The sequence below is a fragment of the Aythya fuligula genome, chromosome 20, assembly GCF_009819795.1.
Source record: "Aythya fuligula isolate bAytFul2 chromosome 20, bAytFul2.pri, whole genome shotgun sequence".
Lineage (NCBI taxonomy): Eukaryota > Metazoa > Chordata > Aves > Anseriformes > Anatidae > Aythya > Aythya fuligula.
Window position 1 is genome coordinate 11,797,614 of NC_045578.1, and position 23,129 is coordinate 11,820,742.

The window sequence follows — 23,129 nt, forward strand, 5'->3', positions numbered from 1 at the left end:
TTTGTACCCTTTTGTATTCATAAACTTTAATGTGGGCAAGTGCATCCCAAGAAATAGTCCATTGTTAATAGAAATGTATTTCTGTGTATTACAGCCATATATGCTAGATTTGGTAGAACCAAATGGTAAACTGATCTGTAAAAGGCCTCATGAAAACAAGCACCTAACAGATCCGTGGGACTTAATTTGTATTTTACAGATGACGTTTGTGATTAGTAAATAAAAAGATAGATATGAAATGCATTATTTTCCTTCTTGGCTTTTTATTGTCTTTTCCTGAGATGATGAAACAAGTCTGCTTATCTTTTTCATTCTCTTTACCTCAGCCCAACTAACTTGTTTCAAGTTGGCTTTCTTTGCTGTTTGCCCTAGCATGGCTCCAGTTGTTGTGACATCACAAAAGTTACTTCTTTGCTTGATAGCAATGACCAAACTTTGGGGAGGGGGCGGTGAAGAGGGAGGTAGAGAAAACAAGTCATGAACTCAGGAGGGCGACTATCCGTCAGAGCTGGAAAGGTGCTCAGGGAGCTGGACAGAGTCCAGTCTTGAGAGTGGAACAGGTAACATCTTGCATCATGTTTGTTTCCTTGTGTTTTATTACTACGCAGTTGGACTCCTGACTCACCAGCCTTCCAGTCCACTGGACCAAAATGTCTCAACAGCCTGTTTGACCAAGCGATAGAGTAGCTTACAGTGCTTATTACTCTCAAGAGGGATTGTACCTTCATCTAAGACATGGCGCTACTTTCAATTGTCCTGAAACAGTATTCAAGGGGCTAAGGACAGGCATGTGCAGTATCTTTGCACAGACAGTACTGCTCATCTCTGTACAGCCCAGAATGCTGGACACATTTCTACACTAGGTATCAGGCCCCAAAACATTATCAATTGCAATGACTGTTATCATACCATTTCCCTGTTTAGCTAGACTAGAGGCCGAAAAGTTCAAAGATGAATCCCGTGATTGTTTTTTACTTATTTTTTTTCTTTTGATTTAGGTTAGACCATCGTTTAGACATAAGAACTTACTTGATCCTGACAACTTGAGTACAGAAGCAAAGAAAAGACTATTGCTTTTGACTGTAAAGAAGCAAACTTTTAGCTGTTTGCTTGAAAGACCATCCTGTTGGGAATTACCGGAAATTTAGCCATAGCTTTCTTAATTTAAGCTTGGTTCAACAGTCAGAGGAGACGTGAAAAATTGTCTCCTCAATGGAGGATGACAGTGACTCTGAGCAGAGCTCCTGGGCTGATCTACCTGATGTCTGTCTGAGACATGTCTTCCACTGGTTAGGTGACAAGGATAGATCTCGGGCTGCCTTGGTCTGTAAAAAATGGAGTCAGGCCATGTACTCAGGATCCCTCTGGAGAACCAGAACCATCACATTCAGTGGTCAGCCATCAAGGGCATACACGTTTGAATTTAAAACTGCACTGTGGTATGTCAAGAAATTTGGCAAGTATTTGGAGCACCTTGAAATCAAGTTATTGTATCCTTACAATACTGTCATTACTCGAAAATTTCAAGCGACTATGAGAGGTCTTCTTTCACACTTGGGTAAATGTAACAGTCGCCTCATATCCCTGAGCATCAAGAACCTGGAATTAGACCGCTTGGTCTGGAAAAACATGGTCAGGGCTCAGTTTATCAAGAACTTAGGTACCTTCCTGAAAAGAATGAGCAAACAGCTTGATTATCTCAACTTAAAAGGAGCAAGAGTAACCTTGGAAGAAGGCTGTGGGATTCTGAATTCTCTGAGCTGCTTGACTAATAAAAGCTTTATATCAGAAATCAATATCGAGGATTTCTTCAATCTCCACCTTTCTGTCTACAGCAGCACCTTGTTCCACCAAACCATGTCCAAGTTCCACAGCCTGGTTATCCTGACTTTTAATTATAATTGCATCTCTGATGAACTGCTGGACATCCTGCGGGAGCACAGTGCTCATTCCCTGCGCACCTTGAATATCAAATGTCATATCCACGACCCTCATGGGCAAGTCGTCTGGGGAATGTCATGGGCCAACTTGGCCAAGAGAGCCCCAAAACTGAACATCAACTTCTTCTTTGAAAGAGTTATGAAGCACGATCACTTAGCCAGAATCCTGCTAGTGGAAATCCCAGTCAGGAGCATCAGTTTACGGAGCTGCTATTTCAGTGATCCAGACTGGATAATGAGACCTACCCTCACCAACCTCCTCCCAGCCTACTGCCATGTGCTGCAGGTAAGGTGAGCAGTAGCGACAACTTAGAGCGGTAGTGATAACTTATCCCAAAGGTAAGTAAAGTAATCATGTAGGCATTCTGCGTAACAACAGTCACCTATAGGAATTCCTGACCACTTCAGTTTTATTTTTATGGTATTTTTCAGGAGAATTATTCAGTGTTCCAGTGTTCCAGCTGTAGTCTAGTTTGGTACTACTATCAGTTTGGTAGTGTTTGGACAATGCTCTCAGACACGTAGCCTTTTTTTGGGGGGTGGTCCTTTGGGGACCCAGAAGTTGGACTCGATGATCATTGTGGGTTCCGTCCAAACCGGGAATTTATAATTCTATGATTAATTATCCTTCCCTAGTTACAATGTTTGTGATGCTGTTCTTCACTAATGGCAGGCTGGTGTCAGGTTGCCCTCATAAAATACCAAAACATCAAAAATACCGGTGATTGTAATGTCAGCTGTGAGCTAAAAGAACCTTTCAGGCAGAAAAGCATCATTTTTGTAGAAAAGCTCTTCTGCCAAAGCAATTTGTTATCATGGAGGTTGCATCACAAAAGGTGTAAATGACTTACCTGGTCCATGCATTCTTGAGGGAAGCACATGGCCTTACAACTAATGGTTATTGACAGCTTTCTTTAAGTTCTGTTGCATTGTAGAATTTTCCAATAAACACCAGTGATCTGTAAAGCTTTCTAGAAGTTGTCTTTGGATGTACTCTTTTACTCTGTTATCTTTGATCATTTCTGGTATGTGAAATAATACCACGGCGTGAGCTGTGGGTTGTCTAGAAGACACTAGAAGCCCACTAGAAGTTGCATGTCTCTTAGGATGGTACGTCATGCACAGTGGACCGCCATCTTAAGGGGAGAATGGAAATTAGCATTGCATATACTTCTGTCATAAAAAAGTGATTTTTTTGCTAGTGTCAAGGTTCAAAGTCGATCTGCTGGCAGTCACTTCTGTTAGCAAATTTGGGAAATCCAGTTGCTACTGCACTCACAAGCTTTTTTCGGTGGTACTAACAGTGTTCTTTCTTTTTCAAGAAATTAACACTTGAAGTAAACAATGACCATGAGGTGCTGGATGATGAGCTGCTACAGCTCATCTTATCATGCAGGAGGTTGTTTTTTCTGAAAGTCTGGGCATTTCTTAATGTCACCTTTATGGAGAGGGTGCTACATAATCGTGCAGAAAGGAGATGCTTTTTGACTACCATAAAGGTAAGACTTTGTGCTTCAAAACTCCTGTTACCTTCCTTCTTCTCTTCCCTATTGAGAGGAATCTGTTGTCACTATATCCATATAAAGGTCACAGAAGGAAAAGTTAACGTAACTACCTTCCCTATATAATGCTTTAGTATTGTAATGATCTTGAGAACCACTCACAGAAGTGGAGCTTCCCAACCTACTCAGCCATGTACAGAATACTATGTAAGTTCAGTAGCTAGCACCAACCATGCCACGAGTCTTTGCTAGTCTAGGGGTTCCCTCTGTCACCTCCCAGGTCAAGCTAGGGATTCTTAGTTACCTCGCAGGCCTGGTATTTGGATCTATGCTTAAACTGTAGAGTGTGGGTTGGCTCCTAGTAAACTGCAAAAATATGTAAACACATCTCACTGAATAGGGATGCTGTGTTGAACTGGGGCTAGACCACAAATGTAGCTGGTGTAAGCCATGCTGTCATGCTGCTTTGCCTGCTGGACTCTGAATTTAGTAGATTCTGTTAGAGCTGTGCAGATCCCACATATGCATTAGTCCTGGGGGAAAAGTACCCTTCCTCTTCCCAAAAAATTCTTTGGCAGGAGATGAGTCTTCACACAGTTTGGAGTAAAACCAGTAAAAACTTTAGGATTTAGCTCAAAAAAATTGGCTTCTCTAGATCCCTCAATAGTTGTAGAGGCTTCCTGTTGCCATGAACTTTAATGGGTTGAGACTGCTCCATGTATCTGAGACACATGACTGCCATTCATGCACACAGGTCAGGATTTACACAGCCCGACAAGAGACCAGTGAGGAGGATCGACTGTTGCGCGATATTTACAAGAAGTTCAAAAACCTGATTGACTCAGAGCTTAATTATTTTGTCATCACCTACCCAATGGTGTAAGCCACAGGGAGACCCAGAAAAACACCAGTTACATCTACAAATGATGAATGAATTCTTTAGATGGCATTAGTAAGGGATTTAAATCTTGCTGGTGCTGCCTCCAAAAGGGAAATACCATTACAGCAAGAGACAGGCAAGGAACAATTTTACTATCCCCTGGATTAAAATGTTGGATTTGAGAACCAAATGTGTCTCCTGCATCATTTATCCTTGTAATTTCTTTGCTTTCCCTCACTAGAACCAGAGGAAGCCCTTTCCCAGCCTTTACATGCACCTCCAGTAAAATCTAGCCCCTCCACTTTACTCAGCAATTCCCACTGTAGAGTTTCAAACACCTCACAATTGAAGGCCCTCTGATTGTTTCTGTTTTACAAATAGGGAAACAGAGATACGGGGTGAGGAAATGATTAACCCCAAATTAACCTTGGCTTGATCTTGACTCAGTTGCCATCAGATACCCCATCCAATGTATCACCAGTCCCTAGTTCCTATTGAGTTTAATATACACACTGTCCAGTTCTTAACAGCAGGTGTTAAGAAAAAAAAAATTACCTTGGCTAGTCCTACCCATGGTGCTTCTACCCACCCCTCCCATTTGCCCATCTTTCCAGCAAGTGCCTTATGTGGAAACACCTACTTAAACTTCCACAACTTCTGTACCTCTCAGTGGCAAAAGATATCATCAGTTGCACATGAGATAAATAACATGGAAGGCACATTCCTTCTTATTCTGGAACTTTATTGCCAAGTGGGAGATTTCATCAGGCATTCTAAAGCATAGAAGTAGCTGTAAATACTAGGTCTGTTTTAATTACCTTACACATCTAGAACGAGAAGACAGCATTAAGACAAACCAGTAAATCTGGAAGTTTGTCAATAAAAATCTCACCAGGAGTTGTTCAGGAAGATGTCTTCAAAAGTTGTTAATGCAAACAGACTCTCTCATCTGCATGCAGAGCACTTCATCAATGTATAATGTATTTGCCTTGACTTGGATCTCCTCCTCCAAGGAAAGCTGTCGTCGGCTCAGACCTTTCAGCTCTGTCTCAGCCTGTGCCAATGTATCCTTTAACCTAACAGGGAAAATATAGACACACATTATTTGAGAATACATGGACATTTTGTCATATGGGATAAGAATTCCAAGTGGGAAAAAAAAAAAGAAAAAAAAAAAGAATGAGGATTCACAGTGAGACTCTATCCAGACAGCTTACCCTAAAATGTGCTACCCTTAAGGAAAAAGCAGTTCCCAACCTTTCAGGGAGGATAGCTGGAACCCAATGTTACTGTGACTATTTAACTTAACCCATTAATATATACCACAGTTTTCCCACTCTTTCATCATTTCTACTTGCCTTTGAATATTGTTTGTAATCTCTTGAACTTCACTAATCAACTTGTATTGTACTGTATCATAACATAATTCCACATTGGGACGATGGTTTCTTGCTTCCAAGCGAGTTTGAACCACTTTAACAGGTCCTTCTTTATCAGCAATTGCTTTCTTTAAGGCTGCAATGTTCTTCTCCTGTAAGGCAGTCTCATCCATCACCTTAACAAATCCAACAGAAGGAACTGCTGCACACTGCCTCTTACAATGAGCGAAATCATCAAAATCTTTAATAGCTATAGTAATAGCAATCACAGTAACACTCTTTATGTTTAGGTTTTATTTTACTAGAGTATTTTTACAGGTTGCCCAGGATTATGGTTCCTTCACTGGAGAGGAGGTAACATCATTCTAAGTGAGACTAACAATTTAAGTTCAGCAATTAACTCTTAACATCAAGCCCAGTTTTTATGCATTGAACTTCAAGCACATTGGCCCTGATTTAATAAGCTATTAGGCTTTTACATCACAATCGTGAAAACCCTGTAGGAATACCATGTATCTGAAAATCACAAGGGAAATCCCAACTTCACTGAAGCCTAAGCATTTCCATTGAGTGAATGCTTTCAGAAACAATTTACCTCTGTATCAGTGCACATAGAGCTGGTTCAATAAAATCTAAGCTGACTGTTATGGGGGTAGAGGGTGGAGGTGGGGTACAGATGGTGGTGGGGGAATGTGGCAGTTCTTGCCAGTATTATGAAGGTAAAATTCTTAACTGCAGTAGCTCAAGACACCAGATTCAGTAAACTGGCTGATAACCCATGCCCATTGTTTTCATCTTTTCACTGACAGACTGCTATTACTTACTGATGCAAGGAGTATTTCTAGCTTGTGCTTGGCATCTCTGACTTCCTTCACCCTGTTTCTAAAAGCAACATTGACCATCTCATATTGCTTGTGCATGTCATTCGCTGTCTGGGAAAGGATGCTGTCAATCATTGCCCTTAGTGACAGTGAGTTGTTTCTCTGTTTGTCAGCCTTTTCAACATTTATGTTTGAGAAATCTGTCCAGTCTTCAGGGCTAATAAAACTGAAAGAGATTCAAAATAAAAGGTCATTGACTGGTAGCATCAGGCCACCTGTGATTTTGTAAATCTGTAATTGCTCCATAAAACCAAATATGAGTGCTAAAAAGAACAAATCAGTACTATAAAGCAGTACTATTACTGCATGCCCCAGTGAGTGCTAGTTTTTCTGGGAATTAAACAGATACAAAATAAAGACCCGCTCTGTCACAAACATTTCAGAAAGAAATAGGGGTAGTATGGAAACCATTTTGATAAAATCACAGAGCAACTTTCTTTTTACTTTCCTTTCCTGATAAGGGAGGAAGGGGTAGACACAGATAAAAAGCAAAGTTTCTTGGAACACCTTTTGTTAATGAATTTTTTTTTACTAAAATAATTAATATGTTACTATTAATAATAAGTAACTATTCACATAACACCTTCACTTACTCTCTTGCACAGTTCAGTTCTACATATACAACTAGTGAATTGTAGCAATAGTTGCAAAGCCAATCCCCAGGTGTATCACCAGAAGTGGAGGGTCATACTTGTGCCCCAGTGGCTTGTAGGCAGGTATTTGGAAAGTTTCTCAGAGGTTTATTTGTTTCATTGGGTGTGTTTATAAACCTGTAATCATCATCTGCATACAGCATCAAACACTGTTCTGGGTGTGGTCTGAGTTACACAATCCGTTGTTGATGTCCCCTGGTGTAGTAGTGGCAAGAACCAGCAGTGTCTTGGTGTTCCAAGTGTGTCAGTTCTTGCAGAGTCAATAGCTTCCTCAGGAGACTGTTTCACACACTACATAGCCTGTTTCTTCTCACCAACCTGTTCTGTAGTAGCTGTTTCTCCATCTAAACCATTCACACTTTATTCACACAAAAGGGGCATATTTGACAGGTTAACAACTGAATTATAAATTTACCCCACACCTCATGTGTCCCAGTCCAGCATTCTACCAACTACGACATCCTGGGAGAGGAAAGGAAATTATATCAGTTAATCTATTCTGGTTTTAAGCAATGTATGAAATTTGCTCTAAGTAACTGTGAGCCTCAAAAACTTGTAGTGTACTGCAGTTCTCTAGAAACATGATTATTGTGGCTTATTTCACTGACATATTACACAGATACTAAAGTGATGGACAGAAGTATAAAAAAATATACAACAGACTGATGATGAACAGCTAGTCTGTCTTACACATAGTTACTTACATATAGTTACAACAACCTCCTGCAGTGCTACAGGCCTGGGGGAGAGTGGCTTGAAAGTCATGCAGGAGAAAAAGATCTGGGGGTGCTGACTGATGCTCACCTGAACATGAGCTGCCAGTGTGCCCAGGTGGCCAAGAAGGCCAACAGCTTCCTGGCTTGTATCAAGAATAATGTAGCCAGCGGGACCAGGGAGGTGATCGTTCCCCTGTACTCAGCTCTGGTGAGGCCAGACCTTGAGTACTGTGTTCAGCTTTGGGCCCCTCAGTACAAGAAGGACATCAAGGTCCTGGAACATAGCCAGAGAAGGGCTACAAAGCCGGTGAAGGGCCTGGAACACAAGTCCTATGAGGAGCGGCTGAGCAGGGAACTGGGGTTGTTTAGTCTGGAGAAGATGAGGGTCAGGGGAGACCCCATTGCTTTCTACAACTACCTGAAAGGAAGGTGTGGGGAGATGGGGGTCGTCCTCTTCTCACAGATAACTAGTAACAGGACAAGAGGGAACAGCCTCAAGTTGCAAGAGGGTAGGTTTAGGTTAGAAATCATGAGACATTTATTCTCAGAAAGAGCAGTCAGGCATTGAAATGGGTTGCCCAGGGAAGTGGTGGTGTCACCGTCCCTGGGCGTGTTTAAGGAAAACTCGGACCTGGTGTTTAGCGACACAGCTTATTGGGTGACATTGGTAGTAGGGTGATGGTTGGACCAGATGATCTTGAAGGTCTTTTCCAACCTTAATGATTCTAAGATTCTACTTTAATCTTGCTATTTCTGGAATGGTTCAAACTAGCTGTATAGTTAGCATACATTTGCTGAGCTAAATAACCACTTACTTTCCTTCTATTTTCACTGCATTATCAGCATATCTGACATCAGGAGTGTTGTTTGTCAGGCTAGCACAGTAACTGTCAATCTTCGAAGCTGTGAATTTATCCTTCAGATCCATTTCCAGGTTGTATTTTGCAGAACGGTTTAGTCTAGAAGAAGAAACAACAAGACTCTAAGCCAAAGCTTAAGCAGAAGTCTCTCAAACATGCATGTGAGAAGAGGTACATTAGTCAATGCAAATGCTGTTACTGAATTTTTCATGCATGAACTCTTAGTTGTAAAGTCACAAAATCTAGAGCATGGTGCTAACTCCATGTGAACTGATGATATAATCTCCACTGGAATTAAATGCACAGGACTGGATCCTGGGAAGACCAGGGATCGTGTCGAAGTGCTTTCAGTTCTAACAGAACTTCTCACGATTAAAACTGAACTTCTTTAACTGTTTAGAACTGAAAGTAACCTTGGTTCTGTGTTCAGCCTGATGCTTCAACTTCTCAGGGTTATGTCTGTCCTACTTTTCAGATAACCAAAGTTAAGTTATGCTCTTTGCCACTGTACCTGATTTGCTCAATGGTTTGTTCCAATGTACGTTCAAGCAAAGCAATTACCCCCTGTAAGACTTCAACTTCTTTGACCAGTTCCTGTTCCACTTCATCATGCACCAAGTCAATCCCAACTCGCCTCTGCCTAAATAAAAAGAGGAAAAGCCATCAGTCACATTGTTCAAATACCTACTGATAACAGTGGTGAGAGCCCAGCATATCCAAAGTCTTTCTTTGCCACACTGGTAATCCGTCCTTTAAGGGATTGGGTCCCCAGTGTTAAAACACATAAATCAGACCATGACTCTGCTGCAGAAGCAGCCCCTCAGTTTTCAGCCGTTTAAATTATTTGTTAAAAGTTTATTACCTAGATTTTTTTTCTCACTCCCTGAACACTTTTCTTCTTAATCTCACCTGTTCAGGAGACACTTCTGGGCAATGACAAGTGGCTCTTTGCAACTCTCCAAGGCTTTCTCCAGCCTGGTCTTGAAAGTCAACAGTACCTCTGTCTCATTAATAATTTGTTCAAGTTTGTTATCTAATTCTTTCCTCCAGAATTTTATTTCTTCCAGTCTCTGCTCTGCAGAATGAAAGTTACAAACATCTATTAATACAAGCTGCTCTCAAACGCTAGAGCATTGTGAGTCAGATCTTAGCTACAGCTAGAAATAGACTCAGTCCACTGCAGAGTGAGTTTAGTGCTGGAGGCTGATGTGTGGACACAGTTTTACAACACTGTGTCAGGAGGTTGGGGTGAAATAGCTTTCTGCACATTTTAGACAGGTAATTTATTTCATATAAAATAAAGAATCCACCTAGAAATATTTTGATAATGTTCTGTATTTTTCCATGAGATCAGATAACATGGCATTGACATATATTCCTACCCAAAATCACCAAATTTTTTAAGTCCAGCCTAAACATATAGCTCAGATGATACTTGCAGAGCACACATGGGATTACCTATTTTCTTGTTGACATCACTTTGGGTTTTCTGAGTTGTCTTTTCTATTTCATCCACCAGCCTTTGACTCTCAGCTATCATGCGCTCTGAACTGGATTTCTGAGACTCTGTACTGGCACACTGCATCTTGTTTGCGACATGCCATTCGGAAGGATGAAACTTCGGTGGTGCTTGAAACAATCTGGACATTTTTTTTGAAGGGTTCTGAATATAACACAGGTCAGTTCTTGGAATGTGGAACCTGAAATCAGGAGTAGCATTATATTTGTCTGCAGAAGCAAGAAGGGATGAATACAGTCCAGGAGGGTAGAAAAAACATCTTGCCCCTTTTATCTGCAAAATGACACAGATATGAAAAGAAATAATTTCTTGCTCAAGGTTCCCCAGGAGTTTGCTAAGATGTGGAGGAGAGGTTTTGATGTGGGAGAATGAAGAACCGAGAATTTGGGAATGGAAACTAGGAGGAAAGAGAGACGATCAGAGAAAGCTGAAAAAAAGTGAACTAGTATAAAAGTTAAATAATGTCCCACAGGTTGTAGAAGTAAACATGCTTTAAGAACATGGCTGGAGAGATGCATAAACTCTAGACTGCAAAACAAACAAGCAAACAAACAAAACTAACAGACACTAAAAAAATGTGAAAAAGGAACCTTAAAAATTTGAAAACCAGATAAAAGAGGAAACGGAAAAGCCTAGGGAGTGCTAGAGGAGAACACAGAACAAAGCCTACTTGTGACTCTTTTAACATAGGGTTAAACAGATGCCCAAAATATATGCAAAGTGACAGCAATTTGACTGAATATCAATTTTCCTATTCTTGCACTAAGTTTATCCAGTGCTTCTGAGATAACGCCTCTCCACAGGGACAGCATACACTCACCAACACACGGTTTTGCCCACACACTAGCACAGGTATCGTTAGACATCACCACCCCCCCCCCCCCACACACACCTTTCTCCCTCACACACCTCTTGGCTGAAACTGCTCCTGGCCTGGATTGTTCGTTCCCAAGGACAAATCCTGGCTAAGCAACACGTCCTCGCTTCCCCTTCACTGGGGGGTTTGTTCACAGCTTTCTTCCAGCCTCAATCTTCACGGCAGCAGCACAGTTCGTTTTTAAACATGAGACAAATCCTGCAGGAGGGGGCTCAGAACGTCAGGGCAGGTAAACAAAGCAGTTGCTATGGGAAGAGCAACGCTGCCTCCAGCAACCTGGCCAGCTACTGCTATTGCACCAAGTGCTTCCTTTCACCCTTTGCCAGAAAAAATAAAAATAAAAAAATTCTTTGTCTATTAATTGAAATGGCTGTCACAGCTTTGGACAGTAATTTTTGAAGGATTTATTGAAGAAAAACATAAAGATTCTGAAAACAAATGAAAGGTGTGTTAAATACCTAACCAAAATGTCCGTCATAAAATATTTAGCAGTATTCTTTAAGCACTCAATTTTCCTGGCAACTATGTTCTTTCCTTACCTGAGACAAAAGAGAAGAAATGGAGGAGACAAAAGAGCATTACATTAGATGCTACAGCTGGAGCCTTCTCTTCCCCAAGCTGAACACCACCAGCTCTCAGTCTTTCTTCATAGGAGCGGTGCTCCAGCCCTTTAATTGTCTTTGTGGCCTTTCTCTGGACTTGTTCTAATACATCCATGTCCTTCATGTGCTGGGGGGGCCCGGAGCTGTACACAGTACTCCGGGTGGGGTCTCACAAGAGCAGAGTAGAGGAGCAGAATCAACTCCTTCAACCTGCTGGCCACGCTTCTTTAGATGCAGCCCAAAATACAGTTGGCTTTCTGGGCTGCAAGCGCACATTGCCAGCTCATGTTGAGTTTCTCATCAATGAACGCCCACAGGTCCTCCTTATCAGGGCTGCTCTCAATCCATTCTGAGCCCAGCCTCTATTTGCGCTTAGGATTGCCCTGTCCCAGATGCAGGACCTTGCATTTGGCCTTGCTGAACTTCATGAGGTTTGCAAAGGTCCACCTTTCAGACTGTCTAGGTCCCTCTGGATGGCATCCTTTCCCTCCAGCCTGTCGACTGTGCCACACAGCTTGGTGTCACTGGCAAATTTGCTGAGAGTTCACGCAATCGCACTGTCCGTGTTACCAACAAAGATGTTATCAGCACCAGTCCCAATACTGACCCCTCAGGAACAGCACTTGTTACTGACCTCCACTTAGACATTGAGCTGTTGACTGCAACTCTCTGAGCGCGACCATCCAGACAGTTCCTTACTCACCAAAAGATCCATCCATCAAATCTCTGCATTTCTAATTTAGAGACAAGGATATCATGGGGGATAGTGTCAAATGTTTTGCACAAGACCAGATAGATGATGTCAGTTGCTCTTCCCCCATCCACCAATGCTGTAACCTCATCATAGAAGGCATCCAAATTTGTCAGGCATGTAATACTGTCATTCCATACGTCTGTCATGCTCTTGAGGAATGGAATTACTAACTTCTTTGTAGATTTGAAATGCAACGCCTGAGTTCCTCAATAATTACCCAAAAGATTAAACTGGAAATATAGCAAAAGAATTTTCATTTGCAGTCTGGAGGTTGGAGCTGCAGATGCTGTTGTTATTGGCTATTCAATGAAAACTATAAAAATAAGCAGAATAAATACTTGATGCAGGTTCTTCGATTTTACTCACACTTTGGCAACTACTACATTTTAGCTAAACAAGTGTGCCTGGCTTTATTGTACTCTGAAGTACTTCTCTATCGGCTTTCTTTTAATTTGACCTCAAGAAACTAGGCAAGATGTGTACAAATTTACTCCAGTGTGCAATATTCCATAGCTGTGAGGTACCCCTGAAGTTTTCCACAAGTACAACTGGTGTTACTATAGTGAGTAATGAGATCTCTGTGATTTCATACTAAACGCTGTGAAACAGAAACTCATGGTCAAAATCACACAATTTTATACTTACATCTTTGCTTTAAATTCTTTCAGGTGAAATTCATTCGTGATTGGTCCTCTTTAAATCCAAAGGTCAAGTTGTTGATTTTTTTTTTCCCCAGTAGTGTCTTTGAGATTGTTCAGGAACAAGGCGTACTCATATACCAAAATTCATAATTCTGACCTATGAATTTTTATTTATTTATTTTTAGGAGAAATCAAATGTGTTACATATTACTGTCTCTATACCACATGTATCTGTGGATATAAGAAGGCACTTTGTTCTTGTGAATTACAGGAAACAGTCTGATTTTTCCTCTTTTTGAAACATATCTTAAGTGATGATCATCAAATTTTAAATTATGCAGTACTTTACAGGTTTATGTGGAATATAATGGGCTGATAGTTACTGTCCGTATAGTTCAAACAAGGCTATTCGATCTTTTTGTGATGACTTCTTTTGCAATTGGTATCTAGACAAAATCAGCTAGTTGGAAAGGCAGCTTAACTTTACTCTTAAACAAAACAGCTAAATCTTTATCTCTGTGAGAGTTCAGTTTCTCGATATAAAATCCATTATAGATGTTTCATCACTGGCTAGCACCATGGTAACACTAACCAACTGTAAGTAAGCAAAAGTTCTCAAACGGAACGCTTTTTTTTCCCTAAAATGTTCATGGTTGTGGAGTCCTCTTTCTTAGGGCCTTCTCCCATTCTCCTCCCTACTTCCATTCATCAGGTGATGATCTCAATTATCACCGCTGCATTTGGTGCTGCTGTTTGCACAGTCAGCATTTGTGATAAGCTTCCACTGGATGGTATCAAAAACAAAATGAATGTTGGTAAGGAAGAATTGGGAAATCCCAGTTTCCAGAACTGGGAATGCTATCTATTTCTCCACCCAGTCCAGAAAGTGTAGGCTAATCAGAACTTTCTTATTACTTTACTCAATAAAATGAATTTTTTTATTTTTTTTAAGTTCATAGAATGTCTTCTCCTCTCCTGTCACTTTTTCTCCTGTTATGAATCCTGACTTAATAGCACTTCTTGTTTCATGTATGTCTACAAGACCTTATTAGGAGCCAGGCTTTTTAAGGGAAGTTTAGAGGAAGAGATGCTGTAAACCCTAAACAAGTCTAAAATCTCTGACAATGACAGTTTGGAACAGACTCCTTGGGCCTGCATGGGCTATCTTTTTAATGTTAATAATGTCTATTTGTAGCAGATGCAGCACCTTCATGATAGGTCTAGATTTGGCTATTTGAAAATCATCTCTGGAAATTTTCTTTCAAAACTGAAAATCAAGCAGATAGTAGCAGTGAACTATGGGCTACAAAAATGCTTGCACTGATTCGATTTTAAAGAGGTATGTGGGGGTCTATAAGAGTTTTCTTTTTGTCTTCGTTTTTAAATTCATATACAGCTAGTACAATAAAATGGAGCTTCACTTCCATTGCTTTTTGAGAACAGAAATACCGTGTAAACAAAACCACTGACTAAAAAGGACAAAATGTGCTTAAATCCTGAAAGTGTTTGGAGTTTGAAAGTTTTACCAGCTACAGGGAAAAATAATTTTAAACAGCAGGTGATGGTTCTGCTATTATTTTAACAATCCTGCATAGAACAAATTGATCTAGCCTTTAAAAATAGCGTAAAGTTGCCAATAAACCACCTTGGATAGTATTGAATTTTTGATGCAGCACAGAATGTGAAAAAAAAATCTGCGTAAAATACAGTATGCCGACAATATATTATCTTTTTATCACTCATGCTAAACAAACTGTTGTATACACAGTCTTTTTTTAAACTAAAAATACTAAAAAAATCCAGCAGGGGGCATATATTACATACTTTAATTTTAATTTAATTATACAATCCAATAGTCCAGGTTATACAGTTTAGATCAGGCATTCTTTTAATGCACACAGACAGATTTTTCTAAAATTCTGTGATAACATCATCTCTATTATCTCTTTACATACATCAGCAGTTAAAAAATCAGCCTACAGTCTTCCCCTCCCCTGCACTCATTTTGCTGGCAAGTACCAGGTAATCCTCACCATCACCTCTCTAAAGTGAGAGGAGATTTGGAAACTGCAAATGGCTTTTGGGTAGCTGTGAACAAGCTAAACTGTAGCAAGGATGTAAATTTCCCCTAGTGAATTGGCAGTAATTTTGCTGTCTAAAATTTCCTTTACATAATTATTTTCTACTAGGCCTAAATTGGCCAAGCACTTACCTGTGTTGTTAAGACTCACATCACACAGGAAAATCATCCATGACCTGGGACTGTGAACTAATTCAATGTATAAAGCCAGTATTGCTCCTCATGTTGTAGCCACGCTTGAACTTGGCTCTGCTAGTCAATAAGAAGTATTCTGCTAATGAGAAGTATTCTGCTGTGTGAATGGAACTATGCATTTCACATACCAACTGTAGACAGATTTCTCATTGTGCCTAATTTGATCACTTCTGCAAAACACAAGTACAGTGTGTTCATCCTTATAGTGCATATGTTGGACTGTGCAACAGGTGCACACATTCCTCAGAACTATGGTCATTCTAAACAAAGTAAAAACTGAAAACAATGGCAGATATTACAAATGTGTAACAGGCCTGCCTGACCCCTGCTCACTTGCATTAAAGTTATATTAGCAGTACCTGGGATCCTGCTATTTTAACCAAGTATCTTTCAGATATGTATTAAGATACGTATTTAAAACATGCTTTCAAAGTTGTTTCCACAGTGTCAAAGGCTAGGCACACTTCAAACAGAACTTGGTGATCCAAGTCTTTAGCAGTTAGTTTATACTTTACCTTTGCATGCTCCCCCCCTCCAAACAGCTAATAAAGTAGTTCATGGTAGAAAAGCTGTGGATGCCCCATCCCTGGAAGTATTCAGGGCCAGGTTGGATGTGGCTTTGGGCAATCTGGTCTAGCGAAAAGTGCCTCGGCCCATGGCAGGGGCATTGGAACCAGATGATCTTTAAGGTTGCTTCCAACCCAAACCATTCTGTGAGTCTAACAGAGACAGGAGCAAAAATTTAGCTTCCTGTAATCTTTACAAGAATATTACAAATCCAACCTACTATTAGCACCAAAATGACAGCATTTGTCTTTTCCCACGTTCTTTGTCATTTTCAAACACACTTCTTGTGTTACTCACTTGCTGATATGATCAACACTTTGAGGCGCTGCTCAGCAACACTTCATTCAGCAACACACGTGAATGCAAGCAGAGGGACAGTAAAAAGCAAGAAATAGTGTTCTATTTGCAAAATATCAGTCTTTCCATTAGCATACTGTACTTGACCCTTCTGGCTGGAGAGGTGGTGATGCTTTTATTCAAAGCGTCGTAGATGATTGTATAGAGATTGGACATAGGTGAAGACACACATAGGATCTGGCTTGTGGCCCATCACCATCATGTCATCCACTTCTATCAGACGATCGCAGTGAGCCATTTTCCTGTAGTAATAATAAAACAGATCCAGCAAATCAAGAGTTAAAGCTAAAGCCTGTAGCTACTTACAATATACCTTTGCTGCTCTAACTTGAGCATCAATGTGGTATATAAGAAATCCTGAGATTTATCAGCAACAGTGAAATGGTCAGGCTCAGGAACTGTTGACAACTGTTATTTTTGTTAACATGGAACATACTTACTCTTTCCCTCTTTTTCCCTATACTGGAATCTGATCCCATCTCTGTGGCATATAGTGCAATCTCCCATTCCTCTGCTTGAGTCTCAGTAAATAGGGTGATATGAGTTTGTAAGTCATGGGGTTTTCTGCTTATTACACTGGAAACTCCAGAAGAATGGGGGAACACGAGAAGAGATGAAATCTACTAATTAAAGGCCAAAGTGGCTTTGGGTTCTTTTTGTTTGCTTTCCCCCACCTCCACTTTTCTCAAGGTGTGAGTGACTTGGACAACAGTCTCAAGTGATCATCATGTTGGAGAGCAGAAGCCTAACCGAGACTGGAACAATGGAAAGGAAAAGATCTGCTGAGGTCTAGGATGAAAAAAATCATGAAAGCAGTAAATATTTGATCTGCCAAGCTCATAAAGGTTCACAGCAATAATTGTGAGAGGAACCCTTCTGGCAGTAGAAGAGAACAGTTCAAAGGCTATCACAGCTATGGAGAAGTAATTTCTTAACCAATGTTTCTTATTGTGTGTATGCCTGAGTTCTCCCATATACTTATTACTGTTACACAGAAACTGAGATAGAAAAACACATCAACTTTCCTTTGAGAGTTGTAGATAGTTTTACTGTAGAGATTGACCGCCTGAAAGGGTTGTGAAAGTGCTGTAGAATTGCTTTAAGTTCACTGACATTTAAGGAAATTTATGTGTGCATATAAACTGCAATTCTCAAATTGATTCATTTGCCAGGGGCTGGAATAGGGAAAGCTGACATTTTTTTCCTGTAATGGTAAATGGCAAATGTAGTTCTGTAAGTTTTTGCTTTAATAAATAAATAAATAAAACTCTGAAAGAAACCCACAGCTTCAGTGTGGTGGTACCAGTGTTTGAAGTTGTATCAGCCACTGTAGGAAGCCACTGTATCCCCCCCATCCAATCAGTATTTGGCAATTTGAACCCAGCAGCACACCACATGAAATATTCTTACTACAAGTCAAACAAAACAGCCAATAATAATTATGTTGATACTGGGTCAAAAAGCTAGTATTTCTTTTTACTATTAAATGAAATGACAGAATAGCTGAGAAGTTCCCACTCATGATGACTAACAACCATCATCTTTGATTGCCTGGCACATGGCATCAAAAAGGACAGTGTGATGGAGAGTATTAGCTCTGTCCATTTTACAAAAATGCATACAGATACAGGTGAACCAAGATGAACAGCCTCACCAAGGGCAAATCACGCCTCACCAAACTGGTGGTCTTCTATGATGCAGTGGCTACATCAGTTGACAAGGGAAGACCAACCGATATCACATACCTGGACTTCTGTAAGGCCTTTGACAGCCCCACAAGATTAAATTAGCTAAACTGGAAAGAGACTTATTTGAAGGATGAACTACGTAGTGGATTGGGAATTGGCTGGATGGCCGCAGCCAGAGTTGCGATCAACTGCTCTGTGTCCAGGTTGAGGCTAGTGATGAGTGTGTCCCTCAGAGGTCCATCTTGGGATCAGTGATGTTTAGCTTCTTTATCAATGACAGACAGTGGGATTGAGAGCACCCTCAGCACCCACATGCACCTAAGGAGTGCCATGAAGATGATCAGAGGGTTGGAGCACCTCTCCTATGAAGACTGAGACCCGGGGTTGTTCAGCCTAAAGAAGAGAATGCTCTGGGATGACCTTATTGTGGCTTTTCAGTATTTAAAGGAGGCTTATAAAAAAGACAGAGAGCAGCTTTTTACATGGGCAGATAGTAATAGAACAAGGGGAATAGTTTTATAATAAAAGAGGGGAGACTTAGATTAGATACTAGGAAGAAATTCTTTACTGTGAGAGTGGTAAGACACTGGAACAGGTTGCCCACAGAAGTTGTGGATGCCCCATCCCTGGAAGTGCTCAAGGCCAGGTTGGACAGAGCTGTGGGCAACCTGATTTAGTGGGTGGCATCCCTGCCTGGGGCGGGGGGGTTGGAACCAGATGATCTTTAAGGTCCATTCCAACCCAAGCCATTTTATGATTCTCTGAATCCTCCCACAAAATTAAATTCCATAAATTAATCTACTTGCTCGCCCCTCCTTCAAGGGTCACAGTTTTGTCTAGAGAGTTTGGATATATTAACATGCCTCAAATTCAAATCAGGTATCAGGCATATGGGATTGGCCAAGCAGCTACAAGTAGACTGTCCAGTTCCTACAGACTGTTCATAGAAGTTGGATTCCTTGTGCCCTATGAACTAAATTTTTTTTTTGATTGATAAAGACAAATCTATTAAGATTCCTTCATTACTTGAAGAAAAAAAATTGATTAAAACCAAAAAACAATAACCACCAGACACTGAGAGTAATAGTAGCAGAGTAGTAGTTTTTTTCCCCTCTTCTGTCCAAGCATAAATTATGAGACTGATTTCTCAAGCTTAGTTTATGTCAATGCTAAGGCTGGTTTACAGTAGCTGCTACTAAGCTCTTACAATTTAAACACCATACTTATGCTGCTGCTGTTAAGAGCATTAAACTGCATAATTACACTGAAATGCTTAAGATCACCAAACATTTGCCTTCACACAATAAAATGTTAAAAAAAATTAAATTTAAAAAGTTTAAAATTAAAGTTTAAAGTGATGTTTAAAATTAAAAACGTGAAGCTTACACTTCTAGAATGATAGGCTTTATAAAGCTTAAGTTCAAGCTTTTTTTTTTTTTTTTAAAAAAAAAAAAAAAAAAAAAGAGTATAGTACTTGACTGCCTCTCCCTGATTCTTTATAAATTGGCTTCTCATACTTGAAAGTAATCTTTTATAAACACTGGAAAGGAGACACTTTATAATTCGTCTCAGACCTTTTGGCACTGAATATATTATGGAACAATAAAGAGACAGGGCATAGGGATTTCACTAGTACTGCAGTCCCTGCTCTTCTCCATTAAAACATCTACTTTTTCTTGTTACTTACTTTAAGGTAGGGGGTGTGTTGAGGAATGGTTAAGTGAGGTGGGACATGTGAATGTGGGGCAATTGGCAGGCAATAAGCTAATAAAGTACCGTACTTAGCTTACATGGATCTGGGCACGTACGCAGGTGGCTGAGAGCCAATCAGGATCAAGAACACGATGCCCTTAGGCGATTGGATAGACCCCCTGGGGCAGGACGGTAGCAACTGCATAGCGCGGGAAAGTGTTAGCCAATCCTAAGTTTAGTTTAAGAATGTTTACGAGTTTCGGAATAGATAAAAGGCGACTGAGCTATCCATTAAAGTTGAAGTTCACTGTTCACTCATATTGAGCGTCTGTGTCTTCCTCCCGTCGACAACAAATGGCGCCCGAACAGGGACCGATCTGAACGGGAACAGGGACTCGGCTGGAGTCGAACCTGCGAGCCACGGTTGGACGGGATACGGGGACCGGTCCTGCAACGCAGCTCAGGAGGTGAAAAGGATTAAAAAATTGTCGAATCCCCGCACCCGAGGCCTGAAAGGCGAAAGGGACGAAAACTTCGAATCCCCGCACCCGCAGCTCGGAAAGGGAGTCCTCGCACCCGGGACGAGCCCATAGAGGGTCCCGCCGGAACGCGCCGCCGAGGTCTTGCAAAGGCTGCAACGGTACCGACGCATATAAAGGTATGGAGAGGCAAGCGGCGTATGATTTGCTCAAATGCTTTTTAGAAAAGCGGAGCACACAGTGTATATATTGTAAAAAGGAATTGCCAGAGTTATTAGCTTATGGGGTAGCTAAGGGTTGTTTTTTAAATCCTGATATGGTGTTTGAACAAGCAGAGTGGAGGAAGTTCGGGGACAAACTATTTGATGAGGTGATTAGTGATAACAAGGTGGCGAGAAAATTAATGAAGCCATGGAGGGCGGTAACTAATGCATTAGCAACACACCAAGCTGAACAAAAAATAGCTGCTGCCATAACAGAGCAATTAGGATCATCCAGTCAGAATGGGGGGACTTCTGCTGTTTCCTCTACTCAACAAAGAGCTGAGGAACGGTCTTACCCCTCTCCACCATCATATAGAACAGTTATAATTCCACAGGGGACCTCGGGTGGCTGGGAAACGTCTGTACCCGTATCAGGGGAAGAAGAACCTTCACAGCCACCGACAGCCCCACCCGCACAATTAGAGAATGGAAAAAGGGTGGGTGGGGAATCGGGAACAAATTCATTTTCGACAAATCCATTTAAATCCAATTTACAGGATAGGGAGGAGACATGGAAAAGAATAGCTCATGAGGCAATGAAGGACGGGAATATCGAGATAGCAGCACAGATAACAACAGCCTTCCTGGTGGTGTACTCACCTCCAGATGCACAGGGACTAGCCAGAAGGGCATTAGAACAAATTAGAGAACCAGGGGGAATACCGTCCTACATGGGAATTAAACAGGGTAGGGAGGAACCATTCGGGTTGTTTATCGATCGAGTAGCAAATGCAATACAAGCCGCGGGAGTTCCCGATTATCTTAAAGGCACTATATTAAAGCAATGTGCACTCCAAAATTGTAACCCTTCAACTCGAAGTATATTAGCTACATTGCCGAGTACTTGGACAATAGAGGAAGGATTGGAAAGAATGTCTCAGGTACCTGTAGGTCCACAGGCTATGTTAATAAAAGCAGTAAAACAATTAGGTGACAACATGAAGGAGCAGTCTAAAGTGCTTGCCGCCCTTGCACCTTTGCAAACCCCCGGAGGACGTTCTAATGGCCGAGGATCGGCGCTGCCGCGCCGTTGTTTTCGGTGTGGTATTGCGGGACACATCAGACGGGAGTGTAAAACAGAATCAGTGTGGTGCCAAAACTGTCAATTAAATACTCATAGCACTTCGGCATGCCGACGAGGTGCGTCGGGAAACGGCCGGAGCAGCGGGAAGAGCCGCCCCGCGACGACACAAAAAGCGGCTTTTGCGACAACGGCAGCAACAGCACCGGCACCATCTGCAGCGACTCCCCTCTTTCTCCGACCAGCCACCAGAGGGAGCCTCGGCCTGGATTGGGCAACAGTAGTCGATGTGACTTTATTGGATTCGAGACCCACCAGGGTAAGGACAGGAGTTTTTGGACCAATAATTATTAATGGTGAACCCGTGGGAGCTCTATTAATAGGGAGATCGTCTGCCACTATGAGTGGATTACAAATATTAATTGGACTTATTGATAAGGACTATCTTGGGGAAATACAAGTTATGGTTTCTGCAATGTTCCCTCCAATTCATGTGCCGCGGGGCACAAAAATAGCACAATTAATCCCATTGCCTCATCTTGCTGAATCGTTAGCACCAGAATCTGGAAAGTATCGAGGACAGGGAGCATTTGGCTCCACGGGAAAAGTGGTGCTATTGACACTTGGTATGCGTCAAAGACCACGACAAAAGGTCGCTGTGTGCTTAAAGGATGAAAAAATACAAATTGAGGCATTGTTGGATACTGGTGCTGATGTATCGATAATTAGCACAAAAGATTGGCCGTCACATTGGCCTACATTTGAGTCTAGTGCCACGGTTTCAGGAGTAGGAGGTATGATTCTTGCTCATCGATCACCAGTGCTGCAATGGACAATAGGTGATAAGGTGGTAAATTGCAGTGTATCCATCTTATCACTGCCTGAGGGAGTACAAGCGTTAATAGGGCGAGATATCCTTGCCCAAATGGGAGCGGTTCTCACAACAAATCATCAAAATTTTTAGGTGTGGCCATTGCTCGGACTTTCCCAATCCCACTTAAATGGAAAACTGATGAACCTGTGTGGGTTGAACAGTGGCCACTAAAACGGGAAAGTCTTTTACATGTTCATAAATTAGTACAGGAACAGTATCAACAAGGGCATTTGAGACTGTCAACAAGCCCTTGGAATACTCCGGTTTTTGTGATTCCCAAAAAATCAGGGAAATACCGTTTGCTACACGACTTACGAGCAGTTAATAGTCAAATGTGTGCTATGGGAGCACTGCAACCTGGGTTACCTAATCCTGCTATGATACCAGAAGGGTGGAAATTGTTAATTGTAGATCTTAAAGACTGCTTTTTTACAATTGCATTACATGAAAATGATAAACAGAGGTTTGCTTTTACACTCCCTGCCATAAACTGTGAAGGGCCATGTCAGAGATTTGAGTGGACTGTATTACCTCAGGGCATGCATAATTCACCTGCTTTATGTCAGCTCTATGTCGATGCGGCACTTCAACCAATTCGCCGCGCATGGCCCAAAACGATAATTTACCATTACATGGACGATATTTTGTTAGCCCAAAAGGAGATATTTTCCCTGCAACAGAAAAATGCTCTGGCAGCTGCTCTTAAACA

The 23,129-nt window shown here is 41.3% G+C and overlaps 3 protein-coding genes across 3 annotated transcripts in view; 1 reads left to right on the plus strand and 2 right to left on the minus strand.

Annotated features, from left to right (window-relative positions):
- The first annotated feature begins 1,212 nt into the window (after positions 1-1,212).
- Positions 1,213-4,325, plus strand: FBXO39 (F-box protein 39). Its single transcript, XM_032200643.1, has 3 exons — positions 1,213-2,226; positions 3,263-3,439; positions 4,197-4,325. Exons 1-3 carry the CDS (start codon positions 1,213-1,215, stop codon positions 4,323-4,325), a joined length of 1,320 nt encoding a protein of 439 aa, XP_032056534.1.
- Positions 4,326-5,238: 913 nt separating this feature from the next.
- Positions 5,239-10,459, minus strand: TEKT1 (tektin 1). The gene is made up of 7 exons (XM_032201058.1): positions 10,270-10,459; positions 9,721-9,886; positions 9,323-9,451; positions 8,767-8,910; positions 6,526-6,748; positions 5,681-5,877; positions 5,239-5,398 (listed from the first exon to the last, which is right to left on the minus strand). Exons 1-7 carry the CDS (start codon positions 10,457-10,459, stop codon positions 5,239-5,241), a joined length of 1,209 nt encoding a protein of 402 aa, XP_032056949.1.
- Positions 10,460-15,018: 4,559 nt separating this feature from the next.
- SMTNL2 (smoothelin like 2) overlaps positions 15,019-23,129 on the minus strand; it is a 28,761-nt gene continuing 20,650 nt past the window's right edge. The window contains exon 9 of the mRNA XM_032201057.1: positions 15,019-16,645. Within this exon, the coding sequence (XP_032056948.1) occupies positions 16,519-16,645 (127 nt within the window). The 3' untranslated portion in view covers positions 15,019-16,518. The remainder of the gene's footprint in view (positions 16,646-23,129) is intronic.

Excerpts from the sequence above, each read along its gene's own strand:
- FBXO39 (XM_032200643.1), top strand. The coding sequence starts at position 1,213 with ATGGAGGATGACAGTGACTCTGAGCAGAGCTCCTGGGCTGATCTACCT. Across the intron at positions 2,227-3,262 it reads CCTACTGCCATGTGCTGCAG|AAATTAACACTTGAAGTAAA; the intron begins GTAAGGTGAGCA and ends TTCTTTTTCAAG. Across the intron at positions 3,440-4,196 it reads GCTTTTTGACTACCATAAAG|GTCAGGATTTACACAGCCCG; the intron begins GTAAGACTTTGT and ends TCATGCACACAG.
- TEKT1 (XM_032201058.1), bottom strand. The coding sequence starts at position 10,459 with ATGTCCAGATTGTTTCAAGCACCACCGAAGTTTCATCCTTCCGAATGG. Across the intron at positions 9,887-10,269 it reads TGATGTCAACAAGAAAATAG|AGCAGAGACTGGAAGAAATA; the intron begins GTAATCCCATGT and ends TTCATTCTGCAG. Across the intron at positions 6,749-8,766 it reads GCAGTGAAAATAGAAGGAAA|TTTTATTAGCCCTGAAGACT; the intron begins GTAAGTGGTTAT and ends AATCTCTTTCAG.